Genomic DNA, 23,383 nt, shown 5'->3' on the forward strand with positions numbered 1-23,383 from the left:
TTAGAAAGCCTAATAATGTTGAAATTTCACAGCTAATACCTATGCACAATCCTAAAACTTTCCACAGCAGAAAAACCATTACAAACTTGGACTGCTGTGCAAGAAGGGAAACTGAGGTACAACATCTCACAGCCTTCATGGCTGAATGTCAAAGTGCTCTCTGGAGAACACTGATGTCTATGTTAAGTTAGCACATAGACCGAACCCTGAAATCAGTAAAGTGTTTCACAAAGTATGGACTAAGTTGTGAACCTGGCCAAGGCATGCATCAATGATTTGGCCTTTCAAAGAATTCAATATAAACACAGCTCCTATCAATATTGGAAGGTCCTTAAGGTGTATCCAGGAGCTCTAATTGCTCCCTTCCACACCAATCTCGCGTTGGGGGTGTGACGTTATCGGATTAAACCATGTAAACCATTGTTGCTACCACTGTTACAGAATTGCAACAAATCTTATACAAAATGTGATGCATGGCCGGAAAGGGTTAAGTATCCTACAGGATAAATGATCCAGATTCAACCATTAGAGACATGTTATAAAGGTATGTAAATGGTAATTAGGGCCATTCCATGGTAGATAGGCTAGAATTTTGAAATACAAACCTATATTATTAGAAGTTAGAAGTGATACCAAATGTATGATGTACTCATAAATATTAGCCATGTAAACAGACACTTCCTGTCTGTCACTATGACTACTGAATCAGATCAAAAGCTATAGTAAAGCGTGGCCACTGGGAGCTGCGAGTGGCCGTACCTGTGGATGCTCAGGGAAACAAACTGTCTTGTGGCCTGCCAGGGGCTTACCCTGAACAAACTACAAACCAAGTTTGGGAACCCCTGGTCTAGCATCAACATCCAGTCAATAGACTGTGTTATACCTTTCTCTGCTAGAATGAAGTGCTCATTATTAAACATTTATTCTCCCCCACCCCTCCCCCCCGGTACTTATAGATGGTAATCAAGTCCTCCCTTAATCACCTTCTTTGTTAAGCTAAATACATAGACTTAAGGAGCTCAAATCACTATAAGACATGGTTTCTAATCCTCTAATCATTATCATGGCTCTTCTCTGATGCCTCTCCAATTTAACAGTGCCACCTACAGAGGTAAAATCTCTCTTCTCCTACTCAAGATTCCTGTTTTTACATCGAAAGATTGCATTAGACCTTTTGACCACAGTGGGGACCTCATGTTCACCTCATTATATACCATGACCCCCAATTCTTTTTTTCCAGAGTCACTGCTTCCCCGGATAGGATGCAGAGCCATCCTGCATGGCTTACATTTTTTGTTCCTAGATGCATACATTTACATATTACAGATATTGTGGACAAGGGGGATCCGGTGGACATAGTGTACTTAGATTTCCAGAAAGCCTTTGACAAGGTCCCTCACCAAAGGCTCTTATGTAAATTAAGCTGTCATGGGATAAAAGGAAAGGTCCTTTCATGGATTGAGAACTGGTTAAAGGACAGGGAACAAAGGGTAGGAATTAATGGTAAATTCTCAGAATGGAGAGGGGTAACTAGTGGTGTTCCCCAAGGGTCAGTCCTAGGACCAATCCTATTCAATTTATTCATAAATGATCTGGAGAAAGGGGTAAACAGTGAGGTGGCCAAGTTTGCAGATGATACTAAACTACTCAAGATAGTTAGGACCAAAGCAGATTGTGAAGAACTTCAAAAAGATCTCACAAAACTAAGTGATTGGGCAACAAAATGGCAAATGAAATTTAATGTGGATAAATGTAAAGTAATGCACATTGGAAAAAATAACCCCAACTATACATACAACATGATGGGGGCTAATTTAGCTACAACGAGTCAGGAAAAAGATCTTGGCATCATCGTGGATAGCTCTCTGAAGATGTCCACGCAGTGTGCAGAGGCGGTCAAAAAAGCAAACAGGATGTTAGGAATCATTAGAAAGGGGATAGAGAATAAGACTGAGAATATATTATTGCCCTTATAGAAATCCATGGTACGCCCACATCTCGAATACTGTGTACAGATGTGGTCTCCTCACCTCAAAAAAGATATTCTAGCACTAGAAAAGGTTCAGAAAAGAGCAACTAAAATGATTAGGGGTTTAGAGAGGGTCCCATATGAGGAAAGATTAAAGAGGCTAGGACTCTTCAGTTTGGAAAAGAGAAGACTAAGGGGGGACATGATAGAGGTATATAAAATCATGAGTGATGTTGAGAAAGTGGATAAGGAAAAGTTATTTACTTATTCCCATAATACAAGAACTAGGGGTCACCAAATGAAATTAATAGGCAGAAGGTTTAAAACAAATAAAAGGAAGTTCTTCTTCACGCAGCGCACAGTCAACTTGTGGAACTCCTTACCTGAGGAGGTTGTGAAGGCTAGGACTATAACAATGTTTAAAAGGGGACTGGATAAATTCATGGTGGCTAAGTCCATAAATGGCTATTAGCCAGGATGGGTAAGAATGGTGTCCCTAGCCTCTGTTTGTCAGAGGATGGCAGGAGAGAGATCACTTGATCATTGCCTGTTAGGTTCACTCCCTCAGGGGCACCTGGCATTGGCCACTGTCGGTAGACAGATGCTGGGCTGGATGGACCTTTGGTCTGACCCGGTACGGCCTTTCTTATGTTCTTATATTAAAACACATATTGTTTGTTTGCACTCAGCTTGCCAGGCCATCCTGATCACTCTGTATCAGTGACCTGTCCTCGTCATTATTTACCTCTCTCCCAATTTTTTGTGACATCTGCAAACCTTCTTGGTGACGACTGTATGTTTTCTTCCAGGTAATTGACAAAAATGTTAACTAGTGCAGGGCCAAGACCCAATCTCTGCAGGATACCAATATAAAAACATCTGCTCAATGATGATTCCCCGTTTACAATTACATTTTGAGACCTATCAGTTAGCTAGCTTTTAATCCATTTAATGTGCACCAGGTTAAGTTTATATTGTTCTAGGTTTTTTAATCAAAATGTTGTGCAGTACCAAGTCAATGTCTAATACATCAACACTATTACCTTTATCAACCAAACTTGTAATTTAATTAAAAAAATTTCAAGTAGGTTTGACAGGATCTATTTTCCATGTTGATTGACATTAATTATTTTACCATCCTTTTGATTCTTTATTTATTGAGCTCTGTATCAGCTGCTCCATTATCTTGACTGGGATCAAAATCAGAATGACTGGCCTATAATTACCCAGGTCATCCCATTTACCCTTTTCACTTGTTGACCCAATAATTAGCTGTCTTCTAGAACTTCCCCAGTGTTTCAAGATTTACTGAAAATCAACATTAATGGTTCAGCAAGCTTCTCAGCCAGCTCTTTTAAAACTCTTGGATGAAAGTTATCTGGACCTGCTGATTTAAAAATGTCAAACTTTAATAGCTGCTGTTTAACATCCTCCACAGCTACTAGTGAAGTGGCAAAAGTGTTATCATATATGACTACATCATTCCCCCCACCCCCCAATGCAGATGTATTTATTGAGCACTTCTGCCTTTTCTGCATTATTATTGATAATTCTACCATTTCCATCTACAAATGGATCAACACCACTGTTAGAATTCTTTGTGTTCCTAATACATGCCTTTGACTCTCTGTGCCCACATATTTCACCTACATTAATGCAACAGGCTGTGAGGAGGGTTGGAGTGCTGGATAGAGAAGTGGTTGAAAAACTGAAAGTGAGGGCTCTTTGCCTCAGTGCTTAAGGGCATGCGTCCTATTGCCACCCACAACAAGCCCAGAGACAGGCAGTTCTGCACTCTTCTGCCCCACACTGCTAAAGTGGGGATGATTCTAAAGACACTATACACCAAAGAAGCTATCACATTCTTGCATTGGTGACATTTTATTTCATTTTGTTCTGATCTTGCTGCTCTGACCACACATCTCACAGCCTCTATAGAAGAGCCCAGAAACCTGCCTCTTTAATACAGCACTGCAATCCATGACAACTGCAGGTCCCAGCATGAAATGCAGCTGCTGCCCCTAGATCAGAATGGAGCATTGCATGCAGAGTCCAACAATCGCCATAGGTGTTAGTTTGTATGAGACAAGAGGTGGGTGTAATTTGCTTCACTCTACGCATATTAGGGTGTAGCTTCTGTAAAATGGCCATGGCTGGGGAGAGCTTGGGTCCTACCCCCAGCCACAAAGGCAATTTGATTATATGGGTGAATGAACATCACTGCTAGAAACAAACACATGAATAAACCTGACTGTGCCCTGTGCACCTCAGGGAATCCGCTGTGAATTTCAGCACCAGCAACTTTGGCTGATGTGGAAGCTTCCACTGCAGCGAGATATGAACTGAATCCTCATGTATCAAACTAAAGAGCCAGCTGAGGCAGGGAACTGTAGCGGGACAAGAGAGGAGAGGGTAAAGAGACATCAAATCCTGCAGTTTTCTGTCAGGGCATGTGAGCTGACATCAGAAATCCTGCAGGCCCCTTCTCTACCCAGCAGAGAATGGGGGTGGCTAAGCCTGCCAGAGATGTTATCCATTTATGGGTCTCAACTGGCCCTGCTGTACAAGTGGAACATGGCAGAACACTCACCATGCACTAAATTAAAACTTAATTCAACAGGTAAACAGGACCCCCTTCCTCCAGCCCTGACACCAACACACAGGAAGGCCCATTACATAAGGCTTGTCCCGGTAAAGGTGGCAATCCCAGGAGCAGGCTACAACTAGCTCAGGGGAGAAGGCACCTGCAGAGCTCACTGACAAGGAGAAGCAGCTCCTACTGAGGCTTGAGGGAAGAAAGACACCAAACTAGGGCAAGGCCACCCCATGGCAGCAATACGCAGGGCTTTGCTACTGTGTATGAGCTCTGTCCTGCAGGTGGGGGTTGGCTGTTATGAAGTGTGAACCTGTAACACAGCACAAGCCATCTGCACTGATCTCACACATCCCCAGACTGTAGCGTGCTGGCAGACAAGTTTGCTGCCATGTGCCTCTGGAAGGCAAGGGTCCAGAGAGCTGGTCCTTAGCCACAGACTGGAGGAAGAGCTCCCTCCCCACTTTTAGGGACCAGTCAGTGCTCAGCCTTAAAGGAGGCAGGTGCTGAAGGGTACATTAGCTCACTGCAAACACTCCTGCTTTTGGCAGGGTGATGTCCTACCCTCTCAGGCAGGCCTGGACTCCTAAACTGCTGGGCAGTGCTGAGTTTGAAGGGATGGTGCTTTATGGCAATGACCTAAGGGGGAGACAGCACTCAGGTGTCTGAGTCTCAGAGGCAGCCCCTTTAAGCACCTGAGGTAGCACTGGGCTGCAGGTGATCAAGCCAGAGCATCTGTGCCCCACCCCAGAAACTGCCCAGGATCTGCACACACTACCCCAAAGGAAATCACTCCCCCAACTGAGACCTGCACACCCAGCCCTAGAGATCCATCAAGGAAACCTGCCCTCACCAAAGCTGAGGATCCCTAAGAGGAGGACAACAAAAGCAGAGAGCTGTAACGGAGACTGAAATATTTAAAATCACTAAATAAGCAACTAACATAACCTGAACTCAGCCTGTAACTAGGGCACAAACTACACTGCTAGTGCCACTGTCCACGGGAGGGAGTGACTGCTGTGCCATGACCTGGGCTCCTGGCTTCCTAGAACTGTCTAGTTCCTCTGCCTCCAATGATCTATTTCCTGCCCCGTTTGCGGATAGTTTTTGGAGTTTCTGCTCTCTGTGCAGCTTGGGGCTCCTCCTCCTCCTCCTCGCTGCTCCTGCTCTCATTGTCCACCAGCTGGGAATGCCCCCTCTTACTCCTTCTTCTGCTTCTCTCGGCCCCTGCACCAAGGAGCTTCTTGGCAGATACAATTCCAGGCCTTTTCTTTCTGCTCCGAGCTGCAATACACTTCTTTCGCTGCTTTCTCTGCTCATCTTCTCTCTGGCGGATTTTCATCAGCTTCTCAAAGCTTTTTTTGTTAGTGGTATTCACATCAAACCAGTCCTGGAGGGTTCAGAAGGCAGAGGGTTAGTACTGGAGGAGGAGATACAATAGGGGTGCCTGTCATGTTCTACTGCTGGAATCACCCACAGGGCAGGGATTAGCAGAGAAATGGGATCCGAGAATTAGGCTGGCCAGCACAGCGTTATTTTTACCAGTTGCTGGGCAGATTCTATCCTGCTCTCTGGGGGCACACTGGATTCTGCAATGGGTTGGCTAATACTGCAGAATATGGAAGGTGCTGGCAAAATGAATAGAGTGGCAGCAGCATGGGACAAGGGGTAGGACATGGCACTTCCCCCCATCCCTTTGAAGGGGGCAGGGCACCACGCTCTTCTCACCTCAGCATGCACAGAGTTGATGTGATACTTGACCCCGCTCTCTGATATGAATTCCTTCTCACATAGGAGACACTTGTATTTCCCAGCCACAAAGTCTCCCTGCCACCAAAACAGAAAACACATCACCAGATGCCACCCTCCTCTCTGCCCAGTGACACTGAAAGGCCCAGACCCTGCACCCAAGGCATGGCCAGACGTGATCCAGTAGTAAGGAGACAGAGCACAAAATCCCTTAACTCATCCAAGAGGGTGAGCACTCAGGCCACAGCAGCACAGAAACTGATGCACAAGCGCGGCCTGAGAGAATGAGGGTGGAACCAGCTTCAGCTACTCCCCAAGTAACCTCCATCGCTGCTGGAGGCCTTGCGGTCTCACACAGGGGGAGTATCTGGTAAAGGTGCTCTTGTAGCCATGAGATTGCAGGCAGGACAGTGACTGAGGTACAGGTATAAGGGACATACAATCTTACTGCCCCACAGTGCATTTGTGATGCAGATCCATTAATACTTGGGGAGGCAGTCAGACACTGTGGAGAAGCGGCTATTAAAGAGCCTTGACAGACAAGGATCCAGCAGGGTAATGACTGATATGCACGTATTTGGGGAACAACAACAGTGGGAGTGCATGTATGAAAGAGACTGTATAGAAATGGTACAAACCAAGGTGCAGGTGCCGAGGTGAGATTTGAGTCCTGAGACACTGCCATATACAGACTCACAGCCCTGAAATGAGAGAAGGGCAACAGCTGTCAGCAAGACACAGCTGAGGAATCAGTTCCCCATGCACAGAAATGTTTTTTTCTCTGGAATTGTCCTTCCTTAGAAGGGAGAAAGCAAAGAAAGGATACACAGTTTTATAAGACCAGACATGACAGGGATGGGGAGAAGAGAGCCCTTTGCAAATAGATTTGTTTAAGGCTCCAGTAAATGAAATAATTCCCACCTCTGGGCAAGTGTGCAAATCTCAGACAAAATAAAGAGACCCTATCCAGCAATGAGCTGCTGATAGAGATGCCCATTCTACTAACCCCCCAAGTGAATTGATAGGGTTTGCACCATGCCCTGAAGGTCCATCAACCTGGGCTCTGTCCGAGAAATGGGTGGAGGTAATTACCAGAATCTAGGACTCTTCCTCCACATTCACAGATGGGGAAAGTACTGCAGCTGACCTCAATGGTCCCAGCTGTCATTGGGAAAGGGGCACTTCTATGACTAGACCCGGTGGTGCTTTGAATACCAATCACACCACCTTGAATTGTGCTCATAAGGAAGCCAGTGCAGAATCTGGAGCACAGGAAGCAACATGCTTCATGTGGAAAATGCTGGTGAGGCAGTGGCTGCTGCACTGGGTCATCTGCAATTTCTGAGGGTAATCACACATGCAGAACAACATTATAATACTCCAAGGCATGTTGATGATAGAGCCCTAAAAAAACACAGCAAGGTCCATTGCACAGAAAGGGTTGTAGTGGGGCAGCCCCCTGTCCCAGTCAAGGAGGAGTTAAAGAGCTCCTCTGGGTTCAAACAATCCCAATCTGTTGCACTTTGTCAGTCCTGGGGAAGGGTAGGGAGAATACTGGCTCAGGCATGGTCTCTGGGTGGCTTCCAGGAGCAAAGAGAGCTAGTGCTGAACTCCTTAGCCCCAGGAAACAGGGCCTATCTGCTAGTGAAACTTTGAGAGCACCCTGAGCCCTCTGAAGAAACAGAGGGACCAGTTTTTCCTTATTTTTATTTTCAGCATCCTGGGACTCAGCCTTGGGTTGTTTGGACACACAAGGGATAAGGAGCCCAGACCTTCCTCCTAAGACTACCAGTCTTTGCCCTCCATGAGACTGTGGGGACATGGCCCCTTTCATGAAATGTGGAGGTATTTTCACTTTTCCCTTTGGACTCCTCTAACCCCCTGGAAGAGCAGAGGCTCAAATCTCACCTGGCAGCCTCCCCACCATGATGGAGGAGTGGCTGGGCCAAACCCGAGTGGTGCTCTGCAAGTTCAGTATAAACCCTTCTCAAACTGCCATCATTCTACTGAGACAGCAATCAAAGGAGCTAAACTTGCAGTTTATGTATCATGTGCTCTTTGGGGCACCTGAGTCCCATCAACAGTATTGTCTCACTTAGGAAACAGGGTTGGCAGTAGAGTTTTCCCACAGTGCACCACTTTCGTAGGGCTAGAGTGTTCACGGGGTGGGGTGGGGTGGTGGGAGGAATGGGAGTAGGCACTCTGGGATACAGTTACTTTGACTCGGATCTGTGCACAGCAGTGTGGAGACCAGAGCCCTAGGTTCAGGCATGGGTCAGAAAATCCTTAACCTAGGGTTAAAATGCAGTGTAGACGCTCAAGCCCAGGGTTCTTGACATGGGTCAGCTGACTCAAATCCCACCAACCCAAGGCTTACATTGCTGTGTAGACATACCACAAGGAGAAAGGATTAGGAAACATAAGAAAATTATTCCCAGTTCTTAGCCTGGGTTAGCCATAAAGGACATAAATTGCTGTGTAGACATAGCCTGACACCCACAGCTGTCCCATGCCAGCTGACTCAGGCTGCAGGGCTGTTTCATTGCAGTGTAGACTTCTGGGCTTGGGCTGGAGCCCAGGCTCTAGGACCCTGCACAGTGGAAGGATCCTAGATCCTGGAAGTCTGCACTGTAGTGAAACAGCCCCAGGAGCCCAAGTAAGCTGGTATGGGGCAGCCACAGGTTTTTCTTTGCAAAGTAGACATACCCATAGATTTTTCTTATTACCACCAAAGGCTCTTTCGTAAATTAAGCTGTCATGGGATAAGAGGGAAGATCCTTTCATGGATTGAGAACTGGTTAAAGGACAGGGAACAAAGGGTAGGAATAAATGGTAAATTTTCAGAATGGAGAGGGGTAACTAGTGGTGTGCCCCAAGGGTCAGTCCTAGGACCAATCCTATTCAACTTATTCATAAATGATCTGGAGAAAGGGGTAAACAGTGAGGTGGCAAAGTTTGCAAATGATACTAAACTGCTCAAGATAGTTAAGACCAAAGCACGCAGTAATGACCCAACCATTCCCAGTCTTTGTTTAAACCACAGTTAATTGTATCTAGTTTGCATATTAATTCGAGTTCAGCAGTTTCTCTTTGGAGTCTGTTTTTGAAGTTTTTTTGTTGCAAAATTGCCACCTTCAAGTCTGTCACTGAGTGGTTAGAGAGGCTGAAGTGTTCTCCCACTGGTTTTTGAATGTTATGATTCCTGATGTCAGATTTGTGTCCATTTATTCTTTTGCGTAGAGAATAACACCAATTATTACACCAATTGAATCTATTTCCCTATGTTAAGTTCTCCTCACACCTTCTATGGGCCATCTTAATTATCACTTCAAAAAGTTTTTTTTCCTCCTGCTAACGATAGCTCATCTCAATTGATTAGACTCTGCCTGTTGGTATGCATACTTCCACCTTTTCATGTTCTCTGTATGTATAAATATCTCCTGTCTGTGTGTTCCATTCTATGCATCCGAAGAAGTGAGCTTTAGCTCACGAAAGCTCATGCTGAAATAAATTTGTTAGTCTCTAAGGTGCCACAAGTACTCCTGGTTTTTTTGCGGATACAGACTAACACGGCTGCTACTCTGAAACTTGCCCTTCTCTGTACTTTTTCCAATTCTAATATATCTTTTTTTAGATGGGTGACCTGAACTGCATGCAGTGTTCAAGGTGAGGGTGTACCAAGTCTGTTTAATTATCAATCCCTTCCCTAATGGGTCCTAACATTCTATTAGCATTTTTGACTGCTGTTGCACACTGAGTAAATGTTTTCAAAGAACTATTCATAATGACTCCAAGATCTCTCGTGAGTGGTAACAGCTAATTTAGACCCCATCCTTTTGCATGTATAGTTGGGATTAAATTATCTAATGCGCATTACTTTGCATTTATCAACACTGAATTTCATCTGACATTTTCTTGCCCAGTTACTCAGTTTTGTGAGATCCCTTTGTAAACTGTTCACAATCAGCACTGGACTTCGCTATTTTGAGTAATTCTATAGTGTCTGCAAACTTTGCCACCTCACTGTTTACCCATTTTTCCAGATCATTTATGACTATGTTAAACAGCGCTGGTCCCAGTACAGATCCTTGGGGAACCTTGCTATTTACCTCTCTCCACTGTGAAAACTGACCCTTTATTCCTATCCCTTGTTTCCTACCTTCTAACCAGTTACTGATCCATGAGATGACCTTCTCTCTTACCCCATGACTGCTTAGCGAGGCAGGATTTCCATTTACAAAAGCTGTGTTGGCTCTTCCCCAACACATCATGTTAATCTGTGTGTCTGATAATTGTGTTCCCTAATAGTTTCAACCAATTTGCCCGGTACCAAAGTCAGTCTTCCCGGTCTGTAATTACCAGGATCACCTTGGGAGCCTTTTTAAAAATTAGGCATCACATTAGCTATCCTCCAGTCAGAGGCTGATTTAAGTGAAGGTTACATACCACAGTTAATAGTTCTGCAATTTCATATTTAAGTTCCTTCAGAAATCTTGAGTGAATACAATCTGGTCCTGGTGATCAATTTGTTCCTAAACCTCTGGCACTTCAGCAGTCCCTGTAGGCTGCGAACCTCGTGACAAATGTGGGCAAAGCCTCATACTATAGGACAGCTCCCCCACACAATCACATATGCTTTAGTAATCCCCCCCATGCAGTATCACCTGTTTCTTATTTGTCATGAACCTCAGCCAGCTCACTGCCATTCAAGCCCCTACCTCAGACAGACACTGGGAAAGCGGGGATGTATGGTCTGGATCCAATGAAAAGACAGAGCTGTATGTTTCAACATGACGATGGCACTTTTGTTTTTCTTCAGCCTGCAGCCTGGCCAGGTCGAGTTTGCTAATTGTTTCACCAGCACTCATGATTGTGTGCCTTCTGGTGCTGGTCACACCCCTATGCAGTCAGTGAACTGTCTGTGGTGTTTGACAGTCCCTAACCCTGGCTAGGATAACTTGAGTAAAGAAAGAGAAATCAATCCTTTGTATAGCAAATTGTGGTTTGTGTAATGTTACTGTTTTGTACTGAGAAAGAGGGAAAGATTAAAAAAAATTCTCTGTCTCCCTCTCCTTCTGAGCTGTGGCACTAAGAAGCCCAGCTGACAGGCTGTTGCTACTTAGTACCTGTGAAAAAAAAAAATCTAGTGAATCCTCTCAGGGATTTGTATTCCTTGGCTCCAGAGGATTTCAAAAGACACAGGGAAAAAAAACCTGGCTGGAGGGTTTATTCCCTCCCCCCCCAAACCTGTTTTTCCCGCTGGATGGGAATGTACTTTGATGAGCACTTCCCCCCACCTCGGGAATCCTGAGTGGTATCTCGTCTCACAATGGACGAAAGCACCGCTCCGCAGGAGGGCTTTGTAACAGAAAGCCCTGCAAAAAACTGAAAATACTTCTAACCCTGAAACTGCCTCAGAGTGCCTCTGGTAGAAAAGCGCGCCTCTCTCTCTGGGTCCGAAACACCACTGCCACCATGTCAGAGTCTACCCTCACTTGAAACTGGGGGGTTTCAAAGTGAGGACCCGCATGTCTTCCCCACCCCAAAATCCTAGGGTAGGTCTTATTCAGGCTGCCACCACTCGGTCAATTACGTGGGCCGAGACACCCCTGTATTCCCACTCCCCTTTCCAGAGACGTTCCCTGGGGAAATACAGATCAACTCACAGGAGGGAAACCTCCCCCCTCCCTCTCTCCTAGCCACTGGAAAGATATACGCCTCAAATCCTTGACTCAACACAAAGAGGGACTTACCTCCCCCTCCCCCCCTCCCCTTCCCTAGTCCTGGAAAGAGATACCTGATTCAAACTGCTTGAATCAAACCCAGGAGGAACTATCTCTTCCCCCTCCCTTCTCTGCCCGGAGATAAGCTGTCTCACCACCGAGAGAGAATGTCTTAGCCCCTTTCCCTATATCCACAGTAGAAGGGATTTAATCAAATCTTTATAGAAAGAATTTATTAAAAGAAAAACAAGAAAATACAGAATCTCTATGAGTCCAAGCTGGACACTCATAGGGTATAACCTTGCTAAATTCTGGAGAGAATCCTCTCTCTTCTCAGTACAACCAGTACAGGCAGAATTAAGAATAATCAATAACAAACACACAGAATTGCACACATAGGATTATTAGATAATGACACAAAGTATCTTTCTAATACTCACTATCTTGACTAGAAGAAATTAGTTCAGAAAGGTAGAAACTTGTAGACTTGATTAAAACATCTGGACTCTTGTAACTCCAGACGGCTAAAGACAAAACACACAGGATCAGAGGGAAAAAGTTCCCTCCTAGAAATTTCAAATTCTCTTCCCTGATTGGTCCTCAGGTCAGGTGCCTACCAGGTACTATTTTTAACCCTTTACTAACTATTCATGACAGGAACCATACCCAAACTGCATCTCTACCCAACAAGTGGCCTCAGATATGAGGGCTGGGAATACAACTCTCCAGGATTCCTCACAGGAGTCCTTGGGCATGGATGAGCATTTGCCAACACTTTCGCAAGGATCTCTGACAGGGAAGTAGACACATTTCTCTTCTATGAGGAGTCCCACAGTGCAGGCAGCCATGGGTAGGATAATATTGTAGGATGCTGTCATACTGATCAGAATCGGCATGGACATCTGGCCTTCATCCATCACTAACCAGAGAGACCAGTGCAGTGTCCATACTAAACCCAGACCTAAAGCCCAGGCAACAAGGATCTAGAAAATACCAGGGTTCTGCCTGCAGGCAGAGAGGGTTCTCTAACCCCTCAATAGCCTTGCTCTGGAAAGTCTGGGTGGAGTTTGCAAGATTCTCAAACTTAAGTGATGGTTCCTAGGGAATGGACTAATGACCACTCAGTTCTTACTCACCTTTGGAGAGACACTAACAGTGTCCACCAATGGACCCAATAGTTCCCCACTGGATTTTTCTATCCATAATAACACAGGATCATCTCTTGAGAAGCAACTTAAATGTTGCCCAGGCACATCCAGAACCTCAGTGAGAAACTGACAGATAGTCACCCTGAGAGCAAGTAGTGTTTGATTCCTCCAGACACAGAGATGAACCTTGATTGTGGCCTTGTGAAAGTCTCTCAACTCATTGCTGTACAGCCTGGCCAGACTAAATTATTTTTCTAAGGTCCTCGGACTTGGTCTCTTCAGTGCTTTAGAAAGGACTGGGGGTTGGTTACCTGGTTTGGACAGTGGACCCTTCGGTACATCTTTATCTCCGATTTCCACTTGCACAACACATCCTGACTAAATGTGGGCAGTCCGGGCCGGGTGTATTTCAGCTGAGACAGAAGAATGGAGACAGAATCTGAAGTCAGATGGCAGGATGGCTACACACAGGGTCAAGCATGCGCCTCTTAAGTTTTAAGGCTTTTTCCCCACAGTAGTCACTTCCCTTGTAGTAAACTTTCCTCCCGATCCAACAGTGAAACTCAATGAATAACCTTCCCCAGCACCACTGAGCGACTCTCCACAAGCTTGGCTAAATCCCTACTTCACTTCACTCCTGGCATCCAAAACCTCCCCCAAACTCACACTGGAGTGATTCTTCCCACCCTCGGTTACATAAAAGAGTAGGACCCAGGCCCCTCTCCCTCACAGAATCACACAAATTTAGGCCTGAAAGGGATCTCAAGAGGTCATCTAGTCCATTCCCCTGTGCTGAGACAGGACTAAGTACATTGATCATCCAGGACAGGTGTTTGTTTAACCTGTTCCTAAAAAAACCCCAAAGTGGGCATTCCACAACCTCCCTAGGTAACCTGTTCCAGTGCTTAACTATCCTTAAGAGTTGGAAAGTTTTTCCTTACATCTAACCTGAATCTCCCTTGCTGCAAACTAAGCTGATTTCTTCTTGTCCTATCAGTGAACATGGAGAACAACTGATCATCATTCTCTTTATACAATCTTTTTACATATTTAAAGATTGTTTTCATGTTGTCCTTGTACCCCTGAGCTATATTAATAGATTCTAAGGCCAGAAGGGACCACTATGATCATCTAGTTTGACCTCCTGTATAACACAGGACATATAACTTCTCTAAAATGATTTCTAGAGCAGATCTTTTAGAAAAACATCCAATCTTGATTAAAAAATAGTCAGTGATGGAGAATCGACCACGACCCTTGGTAAATTGTTCCGATGGTTAATTACTCTTGTAGTTAAAAATCAACTCCCAGCCTTTGGATCATGTTATACCTTTCTCTGCTAGACTGAAGATCTTGTTATTAAATATTTGTTTCCCAAATAGGGACACTAAACTAAGGGTAGGGTTCTCTAAACTAAACAGGTTCAATTTTTTCAACCTTTCTTCACAAATCAGGTTTTCTAAACCTCTTTTTTTTTGTTCATCTCTGCACTCTCTCCAATATGTCCAAATTTTTCTTAAAATGTAGTGCCCAAGATTGGACATATTCCAGCTGAGGTTTCACAAGTGCTAAGTAGATCAGAAAAGATTGTTACTTATCTGTGCCACAACTGTTGTTCTTCAAGATGTGGGTGGAGATATGTATTCCAATCAGGTGTGTAGGTGCCAAGCACACCAAAATTGGAGAATTTTGCCATGGGGTGGCACTCCTATGGTTATATAAGAGTGGCAACACTCTGACCCCCCTCCCCCCCCCAGTTCCTTTGCCCTGAAACCCCAGCTGCAGACTCAGATTCAGAAGGGACAGACGATGGGTTGTAAAATACAAGTCTGCATCCACATCTCAAAGAACAGTTAAGACACAGGTAAGTAACAGTCTTTTCTTCTTCAAGGGTGCTGACATATATTCCTCTCAGGTGACTCACAAGCAGTTTCAGCAGGAGGTGGAGCTCAGAGTCTATTTAAACAGTGACTGCAGAACTGTCTTACCAAAGTTTGCATCAGATCTTGATGCTAGGGTGATAGCATAATGTCTAACAAAAGTATGAATAGAAGACCTTGTTGGAGCCCTGCAAATATCCAATACGGAGACATTGCTAAGAAATGCAATTGATGTCACTTGAGCTCCTGCTGGATAAGACTGTAATGACTAAGCTGGTGTCATCTGAGTAACTCCATAAGCCAAGATAATACAGGCAATTATCCACTTGGAAAAAGTCTGAGCGGAGACCAGTTATCCTTTCATCTGCTCAGCACAGAGTCGAAATAACATACAAAGTGGCTTAGCCCTTTCTAAACAGAATGATAAGCACCGTCTGACATTTAAGGTATGCACATGTAGTTCCTTCACAGCTGAACATGGTGTGGGAAAAAATATAGGTAAGAAAATAACCCAGTTAAGGTGAAACAGATACCACTTGGGACAAAAATGTTGAGTGTGATCTTAAAGACACCTTGTCCTTGAAGAATTGAGTGTCTGGAGGATTTGCCATTAAAGCTTGTATATTGCTGATTTTTCTTGAGGATGTTATAGTCATAAAGAAGGCCCCTTCCGTAAGAGGAGAGCCAATGAGCATGTTGTCAGCTCAAATGATGGACCCATCAGTGCTGCCACCACCATATTAAGTTCCCACGATGGCACCGTTTCCTTCACTGGTGGAAAAAGATGAACAATACCTTTAAACAACTTCATCATCATAGGGTCTGAGAATATTGACTTTCCTTAGATGGGAGGATGGAAAGCTGAGATTGCAGCCAAATGATTTTGCAGGGAGCTAAGAGCTAGGCCTGAGAGTACAGAGTTGCTTGCAAATCCTTAAATGAACATAAAGTATCAACCGTTTTGTCTTAGAATATAAAATGACCATCAGAAGATAGGCCTTCCACATTCTGTTGGATATCTGGTGCTATTCCTGAATTCTGCAACCATGGTGCTCTTCTTATTGTGACCAGTGAAGCAAATACTTTGATAGCCATAACAGCTATGTCCAGGACCAATAGAAAACATGTCTTAACAACCAGGTGACCCTCCACAACAAATGCCTTGAACTCCCCTTGAAAGGATTTGGTAATTTGTCTGTGAACTTGGCTACAGAGTCCCAGTTCATAAAATTATATTTGGATAGCAGTGCCTGCTCATTTGTAATTTACATTTTTAAGGAGGAAGTTGAATAAATCTTTCCACCCAGGAGCCAACCTCTTTACCTCTGTCCTGGGGCATGGACTTGTACCTCTCTTGATGCAACCTCTCATTGGCTGCTGTCACAACAAGCAAGTTAGGAGCAGGATGTGAATAAAAATACTTGAATCCCTGCATAGGGACATAATACCGTACTTGCCCATATGCTTTGCCACAGATGTCAAAGGGTGTCCCACAAGGCCATAGCAGATTGCAACAGTGCTTTGCTAATAGGGTGAGCTACTCGCCCTGGGATTGAGGACAGAAGAATGTTCACTAACTTTTGTGTGTTTTCCTGCACCAATTCAGCCTGATATACCCAAGGCTGAACCCAGTTGTCTAAGGAGCTTCTGATGTGCCCAAAAGTCCTCAGGCACTGGAAAGGAAGCATCCGGTACTCAGGTGTAATCTGGTGATGATGAGGACTGAGGAAGGGGGTTCACAGGCCTTGCAGTGCAGTACCAGACCCTGCACATGTGTCTGAGGTTGCACATGTTCTGAGGTGTCATCCTCCACCTGAATTTGCACCTGGGCAGCTGGCACTGACAACTGTCGGAAGACAGGATATTGAGCTAGATGGACCTTTGGTGTGACCCAGTATGGCTGTTCTTATGTAGGTGGCTGGGGAGGTGATGACATGGATTTGTTGGGTGATCTTGCCCTGGAGTGGGTTGAAGATCGGGTCCTTAAGGAACAAGGACCATCCCATGGACTCCCATGCCACGATGGAGATGGGTAAGGAATCAGTGGCCAGTAAACAGTGAGCCCCTTTCTCTGCAGCAGGAAAAGTCCTGGGCAGTATCAGCAGGAGGTCTGGGCTGTCTTTAGTCTGGCATTTGAAAGACAAAGGAATGGAGGACAACCTTGAGCTTGAGCTAGACGAATACCCAGAATCATCCAGAGTCAATGAGGGAGAAACCCCCAAGGGGCAAGCCACCATCCAGCCTCCTCGGAGGTCCAACATGGTGGTAACATCAATGCCAAGGCCGGTAAATAAATTGGTGCTCTGAAGATTGGCATAGGCAACACACTCTCTCTTGGTACCGAAAAGAGGCATTGATGCTGGGGTCAGTACCAATCCTCATGACATGGTTTGCATCATGATCACCGTTGGTGCCTAAGCAGACTGCTCTGCCAATGAACCCCAATGAAGGTGCCAGCCTCAACTGTGTACTCAGAGTAATATGCAGTGCTGGTATCTGGGACACCTGTGTAATTAACCCCGACGGTGGGGTCATTACTTAGGAAGTCGCAGCAGCTGAATGTTCCTAGATAACTGGAGAATCGGGAACCAAAAGGCATAGCAGATCTGATACTGCCTGGTACACCAGAGGTGTGGACACTGTCAGTGTCAATGCCGTCACTACTTGGCTCAATGTACAATGCCAGAGTCAACGGTACAGCCTCAAGTTGATGTTTGCCTGGTACCAGAGGGCAGGTAGAAGGCCCAGTTCCACCACACATACCTGAAGAGTCATGGTGCCAGTCTGCACTGATTCTGGCAAAGGAAGATGATGCTCCCCGAAATCTGGAGTGACTACAGTCCGTTTTATTGGTCCTTTTCTTGGTGGGCCTGAGTAACAGTCAACGATCCCTCTTCCTCAGTGTCCGGACAAGAAACATTGGCTCGTTGCGGCTCTGATGACATCTGAGGAGCTGGTACTATTTCTGGTGCTGAGGCAGGCCTCCTGGCCTGCCCCATCAGGTGCTGCTCGAGTCTCAAGTCCCTTGCGTTCTTTTCTTAAAGACTTGCAGATGAAGCACCTCTCCCAACACAATACACACTTTGTGTGGGGAATCACTATTAGGAATAGCCACCCCACGTGACAGACAGAGCTTGAATCCTGATGAAGGCATTGCACCAAAAAAACAAAGATATTTAACCTAAATCACTATTCTAACTAAGGTACTACTAGCTAATAAACTAAAGGTAATAATTGGAGATATACCAATCTCCTAGAACTGGAAGGGACCTTGAAAGGTCATCAAGTCCAGCCCCCTGCCTTCACTAGCAGGACCAATTTTTGCCCCAGATCCCTAAGTGGCCTCCTCAAGGATTGAACTCACAACCCTGGGTTTAGCAGGCCAATGCTCAAACCACTGAGCTATCCCTCCCCCCTAACTACTTTAATTATTTACGACTAAATCTCAGAAGACTGAGGTACGAAAATCTATGTGAAGAAACACCACACTGAGTGCTCTAACTAGCTCTGGGCAGTCAGAAGGAAATTATGGGGATCAGAGAAGTGTCACCCTTATATAGCCAGGGCAGAGGGAAGAGCGTGAGTGCAGCTCCTAGAGTACTGCTAGGCAATATTCTTTGATTTCAGTGCGCTGAGCATACACACACTTCTTTAGAATACATGTCTGCAACTACTCAAAGAACAGTTACCGCCCATGTTTTACATGGATGTAGTAACAGGAGTCTTCTAAGAATATCTGCATTTTTTGCAAGTGCATCACACTGATGACTCATATCCAATCTGTGATTCACTATAATCCCCAAATCCTTTTCAGCAGTACTGCTGCCTAGCCAGGTATACCCCATTTTATATTGTGTCATAAATCAGCTCTTTCCACACCCAATCAGGTACTACTGGCCCATTGCCTGGAACCAGAAAGCACTATACAGTGTCATCTCCTAGGGGCCAGTGCAGGATTCTTCTGTTGTGCAAAACTTGTTGCTAATACAGTCCCCACCTAAACCCTTATACCTTCCGATCATCTGGGACTAGGTCCTGTAGAACCTTCTTCTTAGGCCACTCCTTGGCCAGCTCTTCATTAGCTAGCTCGTGAAGGTAATAGACTGCCACCTTAGCAGATTTTCTCTGGACTCTGCCTGCACTACTGGGCTCCAGGGTCATTTCCTTCAGACTCTCAGGCCTCTCTTCTTCATGGAGGAAAGTGACCTGCAAGGAAAGGGCAGTAGGGTGAGCCCTATTCATCAGATCCCACTTAGGCCACACTTGAATGCCTAGAATGATCCGTCAAGGTCCTTCAGACCCAGGCCAAAATACCCTATCCCAGTCACTTCCCCTCAAAAAACCTCAGGCACAAGAGTACCCTGGGGGCAGGAAAAGACTGTGAGATCCATGTATCAGGGCAGTTATGGGAAGAGAGCTCTCTGCCCAGACACAACAAGGCTCAGAAAGAAACCAGAGATATGTGCCTTTGATGGGCTGACGCACCCCACCCCCATCTCTATTGAACACCTCAGGAATAACATTCATTCTGGTTCCTGTCCTGTCCCACAGACGGATCTCAAATCTGGAGGGGAAAAAGAAGAGCAACAAGCAGCTCTCACAGGACATCAAACATGCCAGCACCATACCCCCATGGAGGAGGGTGAGGGGAGCTGGGGAAGGGTTTGCTGCCACCCAGACTACTTACGTATCAAGCTGTCCTAGCTGCAGAGCAGCAGAAGTCTCAATCACAAGGGGAGCATCGCATGTTCCCCTCCCAGATGAAAAGGGATCAGGAAGGAGTATTCTACTAGACAGGCAGGAGGCGGCTACCAGCCCCTACCACACCGTGAAGCGTGAAACAGACGGGACTAGGCTCTCTGGTGTACAGTGGGCCCGGGAAGATCAGAATCAATTGTCCAAAGTGGGCAAATGAAAGAGTGGTTTGGAGAAAGAGAGGTCACCACCCATAGCTCCTTTTCCCGATAACAATGGCAACTCATACTTACCGGCCCATGCTCAGACCTAAGGTGATAAACAAGCCCTGCCTTTGACTTGTATGCTTTCCCACAGTGACGACATTTCATGGTCATTTTCTCCAACTCAGAGGCCTCCTTCCCACACTTTTTCATATGGTACAGGTATCCCATTATGCTGGTGAAGCTGCCTGTACATCCCTGTCAATGCAGAAGAGAAGAGCATGGAGCCAGAGCTCTGGCACATGTGGCAGACCCCATCCCTGGCTGGCAAAGAACAGAAATAACCCTACTGAATCTGAAGAAGCCAATGGTCCATCCAGACTAGGCTGATCACTCTCTAGCAGCTGCCAGCCTCAGATGTTGCACATCATAAAACCACCATAATGCACATCCCTGTGTAATACTGTCCTGGGGAAAGCATTCATGGCTGGATGAAGGAGCCCACTGGTCACTGTTTTCCCTCTTTGCCTCACTGCAGATGCCACCATTTTAAAGCTACAGAGCTAGGTAACTACTTAGCAGCTGCAGAACATTACAGATGTTCAAAGGGGCAAGAAAACCTCCAATGGCAGTGACCACATGAAGAGACACCAATATTTATGGTGCTGTGGAGAACTGGGAAGTGATCACAGCAACCAAGTATAGCTGCCAAAACGAAGTGCTTGGGGACTAGAGACATCCTACACAATAAATACAGAACACCCACATTGGACCAGTCAGTGGCTTGCTTCAATATCCCCTACCAGTGAGTTCCATGGAGTAATTGTGTGCTACATAAACACAAATTTACTTTTGTCCATTTGAAATTTTCATCTTACAGTGTAACCCCCACACCTCCTGGGTGTGGTGCTCTGTCCCATCTAGTGGCACTGAGGCCACTTAGAGAGAGATTAATCAGTCTACTCTACAGCCTTAGCCAACAGCTATATGGCTTTTAGCTCATGCAGTAGAGGCTCATGCACTAAGCTCCAGAGGTCCGAGGTTTGATCCCGCCCCGTCGACGACCGGGGTCTGTCAGCGTTACAACAGCACCCTCCCATCCTCTTTGATGGGGCATGATAAAGCATTGTCAGCCCCATCAACAATCCATTGCTCTAAATACCTCTCATACCTCCTTGTACTCTTCCAAATGAAGCAGCCTCATGACCAGATTCTGTCTGTCACTACAGCCTATTTACACCATTACATCCCTTTGTGGATTACCACTTGTGTAAAGGAGTTCCCCCACTGGCATTCAGCTCTCAGAACAGCCCTATGCCATGCTCTTGCACAGCTGTTAGATCAGGGCAGGGAGTGTGTCTGTAGCACAATGCACTCTGGCTATTCTGGGCCAGGGAGCAATCCTCAGGTACCCGTGCAAGATTGCTGTAACTCAGAGCTAGGCAGTGGCAGGCACTCAAGACAGATCCAAAATTCAGAGGGTGCACAGGTGGAATAAAGCCACAATATACTACACCTTCCGAGAGGGACAGCACAGAATCTGGCCTGAGTCCTTAATTCCTCTTTGGATGGCAGATGAAATTCAATGTTGATAAATGCAAAATAATGCACATTGGAAAACATAATCCCAACGCTACATATACAATGATGGGGGCTAAATTAGCTTTTACCACTCAAGAAAGATCTTGGAGTCATTGTGGACATTTCTCTGAAAACATCCACTCAATGTGCAGCAGCAGTCAAAAAAGCGAACAGAATGTTGGGAATCATTAAGAAAGAGATAGACAAGACAGAAAATATCATATTGCCTCTATATAAATCCATGGTACACCCACATCTTGAAAACTGTGTGCAGATGTGGTTGCCCCATCTCAAAAAAGATATATTGGACTTGGAAAAGGTTCAGAAAAGGGCAACAAAAATGATTAGGGGTATGGAACGGCTGCTGTATGAGGAGAGATTAATAAGACTGGAACTTTCAGCTTGGAAAAGAGATGACTAAGGGGGATATGATAGAGGTCTATAAAATCATGACACGTGCTGAGAAAGTAAATAAGGAAGTGTTATTTACTCCTTCTCATAACACAAGAACTAGTGGCCACCAAATGAAATTAACAGGAAGCAGGTTTAAAACAAATAAAAGGAAGTATTTTTTCACTCAACGAACAGTCAACCTGTGGAACTCCTTGCCAGAGGATGCTGTGAAGGCCAAGACTATAACAAGGTTCAAAAATGAACAAGATAAATTCATGGAGGATAGGTCCATCAATGGCTATTAGCCAGGATGGGCAGGGATGGTTTCCCTAGCGTCTGTTTGCCAAAAGCTGGGAATCGGTGATGAGATGGATCACTTGATGATTACCTGGTTCTGTTCATTCCCTCTGGGGCATCTGGCATTGTCCACTGTCGGAAGACAGGATACTGGACTAGATGGACCTTTGGCTGACCCAGTATGGCCAGTTCTTATGGTACCCTCCTTTCAGCCCCACTATAAATAGCTGCCAAATCTTTTTTGTTGCCCTTCTTGGGATTTTACTGTTTTGTTTTAAATTTCTGTTTTGTCTTTTCTGAGATAAAATGATGAACACCAAATGCAGAATCTTAGGTGTGGACACACTGATGACAGCACAAATATTAGATGTTGCATGCCTGCAATCCCCCCTCCCATCCTGCTGTGAACTCAGTGCATGAGAAGTACCAAACTAAGGTCTTGTAAACTGAAACCCTCTTTCTGTAGAGCAGCTACAGCTTGGGGAAAAAAGCCAGCGTACATTGTCTCCTGCCAATTTCTCTCCGCCCTTATACAGACAGACCACCCACAGAGGCAAGAGGGGCTGTCAGTCTACATGGCTCATTCAGTTATTGACCTCATTCAGATTGTAGAGATGGGCTGGGCAATTTGTGGTGAAGTACACACCTGTTCACTGAGAATGGAGCTGTGGCCAAAGTTTATCCAAGCCATTGTACTTCCTAAGTATCTTACTCGCTGTGTTGATCACTGCTGCACATTAAGCAGATGTCTGTTCTTTTCACAATTACCTCTACAGCTTCAAGTTTCAATAGATTAATAGAATTTAAGGCCAGAAGGAATCATGATGATTATGTAGTCTGACCTGCACAACCTATGTCAGAGATGTTCATGCAGAAATACCTACATAAAGCCCTATAATTTGGGTTGAGCTAAGCCCACCAGAACCGATCACATCCCTAGGTAAGAGGTTACAATAGTTCAGCGAGTGCAGATCATTTAAATCATTCCTTCTAAACGTACATCACTTTATATTTGTCTATTTTAATCCCTTCTGCCATTGTGCTGTCCACCCAGTTACCTAACAGCATTAGGTTCTTCTGAAGAGGCCCATTATCTTAAAACCATAACCAGAGCTTTGGCACAAGTCCCACTGACTGGGTCTTGTAAGTGTG

At 45.3% G+C, this 23,383-nt stretch overlaps 1 protein-coding gene across 4 annotated transcripts in view; it reads right to left on the reverse strand.

The window, feature by feature from the left end:
- Window positions 1-2,606: 2,606 nt before the first annotated feature.
- ZNF512 (zinc finger protein 512) overlaps window positions 2,607-23,383 on the reverse strand; it is a 65,156-nt gene continuing 44,379 nt past the window's right edge. For 2 of the 4 annotated variants that reach the window (XM_039529661.1, XM_039529660.1), the window contains 6 exons: window positions 20,051-20,218; window positions 19,074-19,268; window positions 13,494-13,595; window positions 6,950-7,012; window positions 6,291-6,389; window positions 5,641-5,952 (listed from right to left, as the gene is read on the reverse strand). In XM_039529661.1, the coding sequence (XP_039385595.1) occupies window positions 5,641-5,952; window positions 6,291-6,389; window positions 6,950-7,012; window positions 13,494-13,595; window positions 19,074-19,268; window positions 20,051-20,218 (939 nt within the window). Of the gene's footprint in view, window positions 5,953-6,290; window positions 6,390-6,949; window positions 7,013-13,493; window positions 13,596-19,073; window positions 19,269-20,050; window positions 20,219-23,383 lie in introns of all 4 variants that reach the window. The other 2 variants (XM_039529657.1, XM_039529658.1) reach the window with 2 other exon arrangements.

The sequence above is a fragment of the Mauremys reevesii genome, linkage group 3 (genome assembly GCF_016161935.1).
Source record: "Mauremys reevesii isolate NIE-2019 linkage group 3, ASM1616193v1, whole genome shotgun sequence".
Classification (NCBI taxonomy): domain Eukaryota; kingdom Metazoa; phylum Chordata; order Testudines; family Geoemydidae; genus Mauremys; species Mauremys reevesii.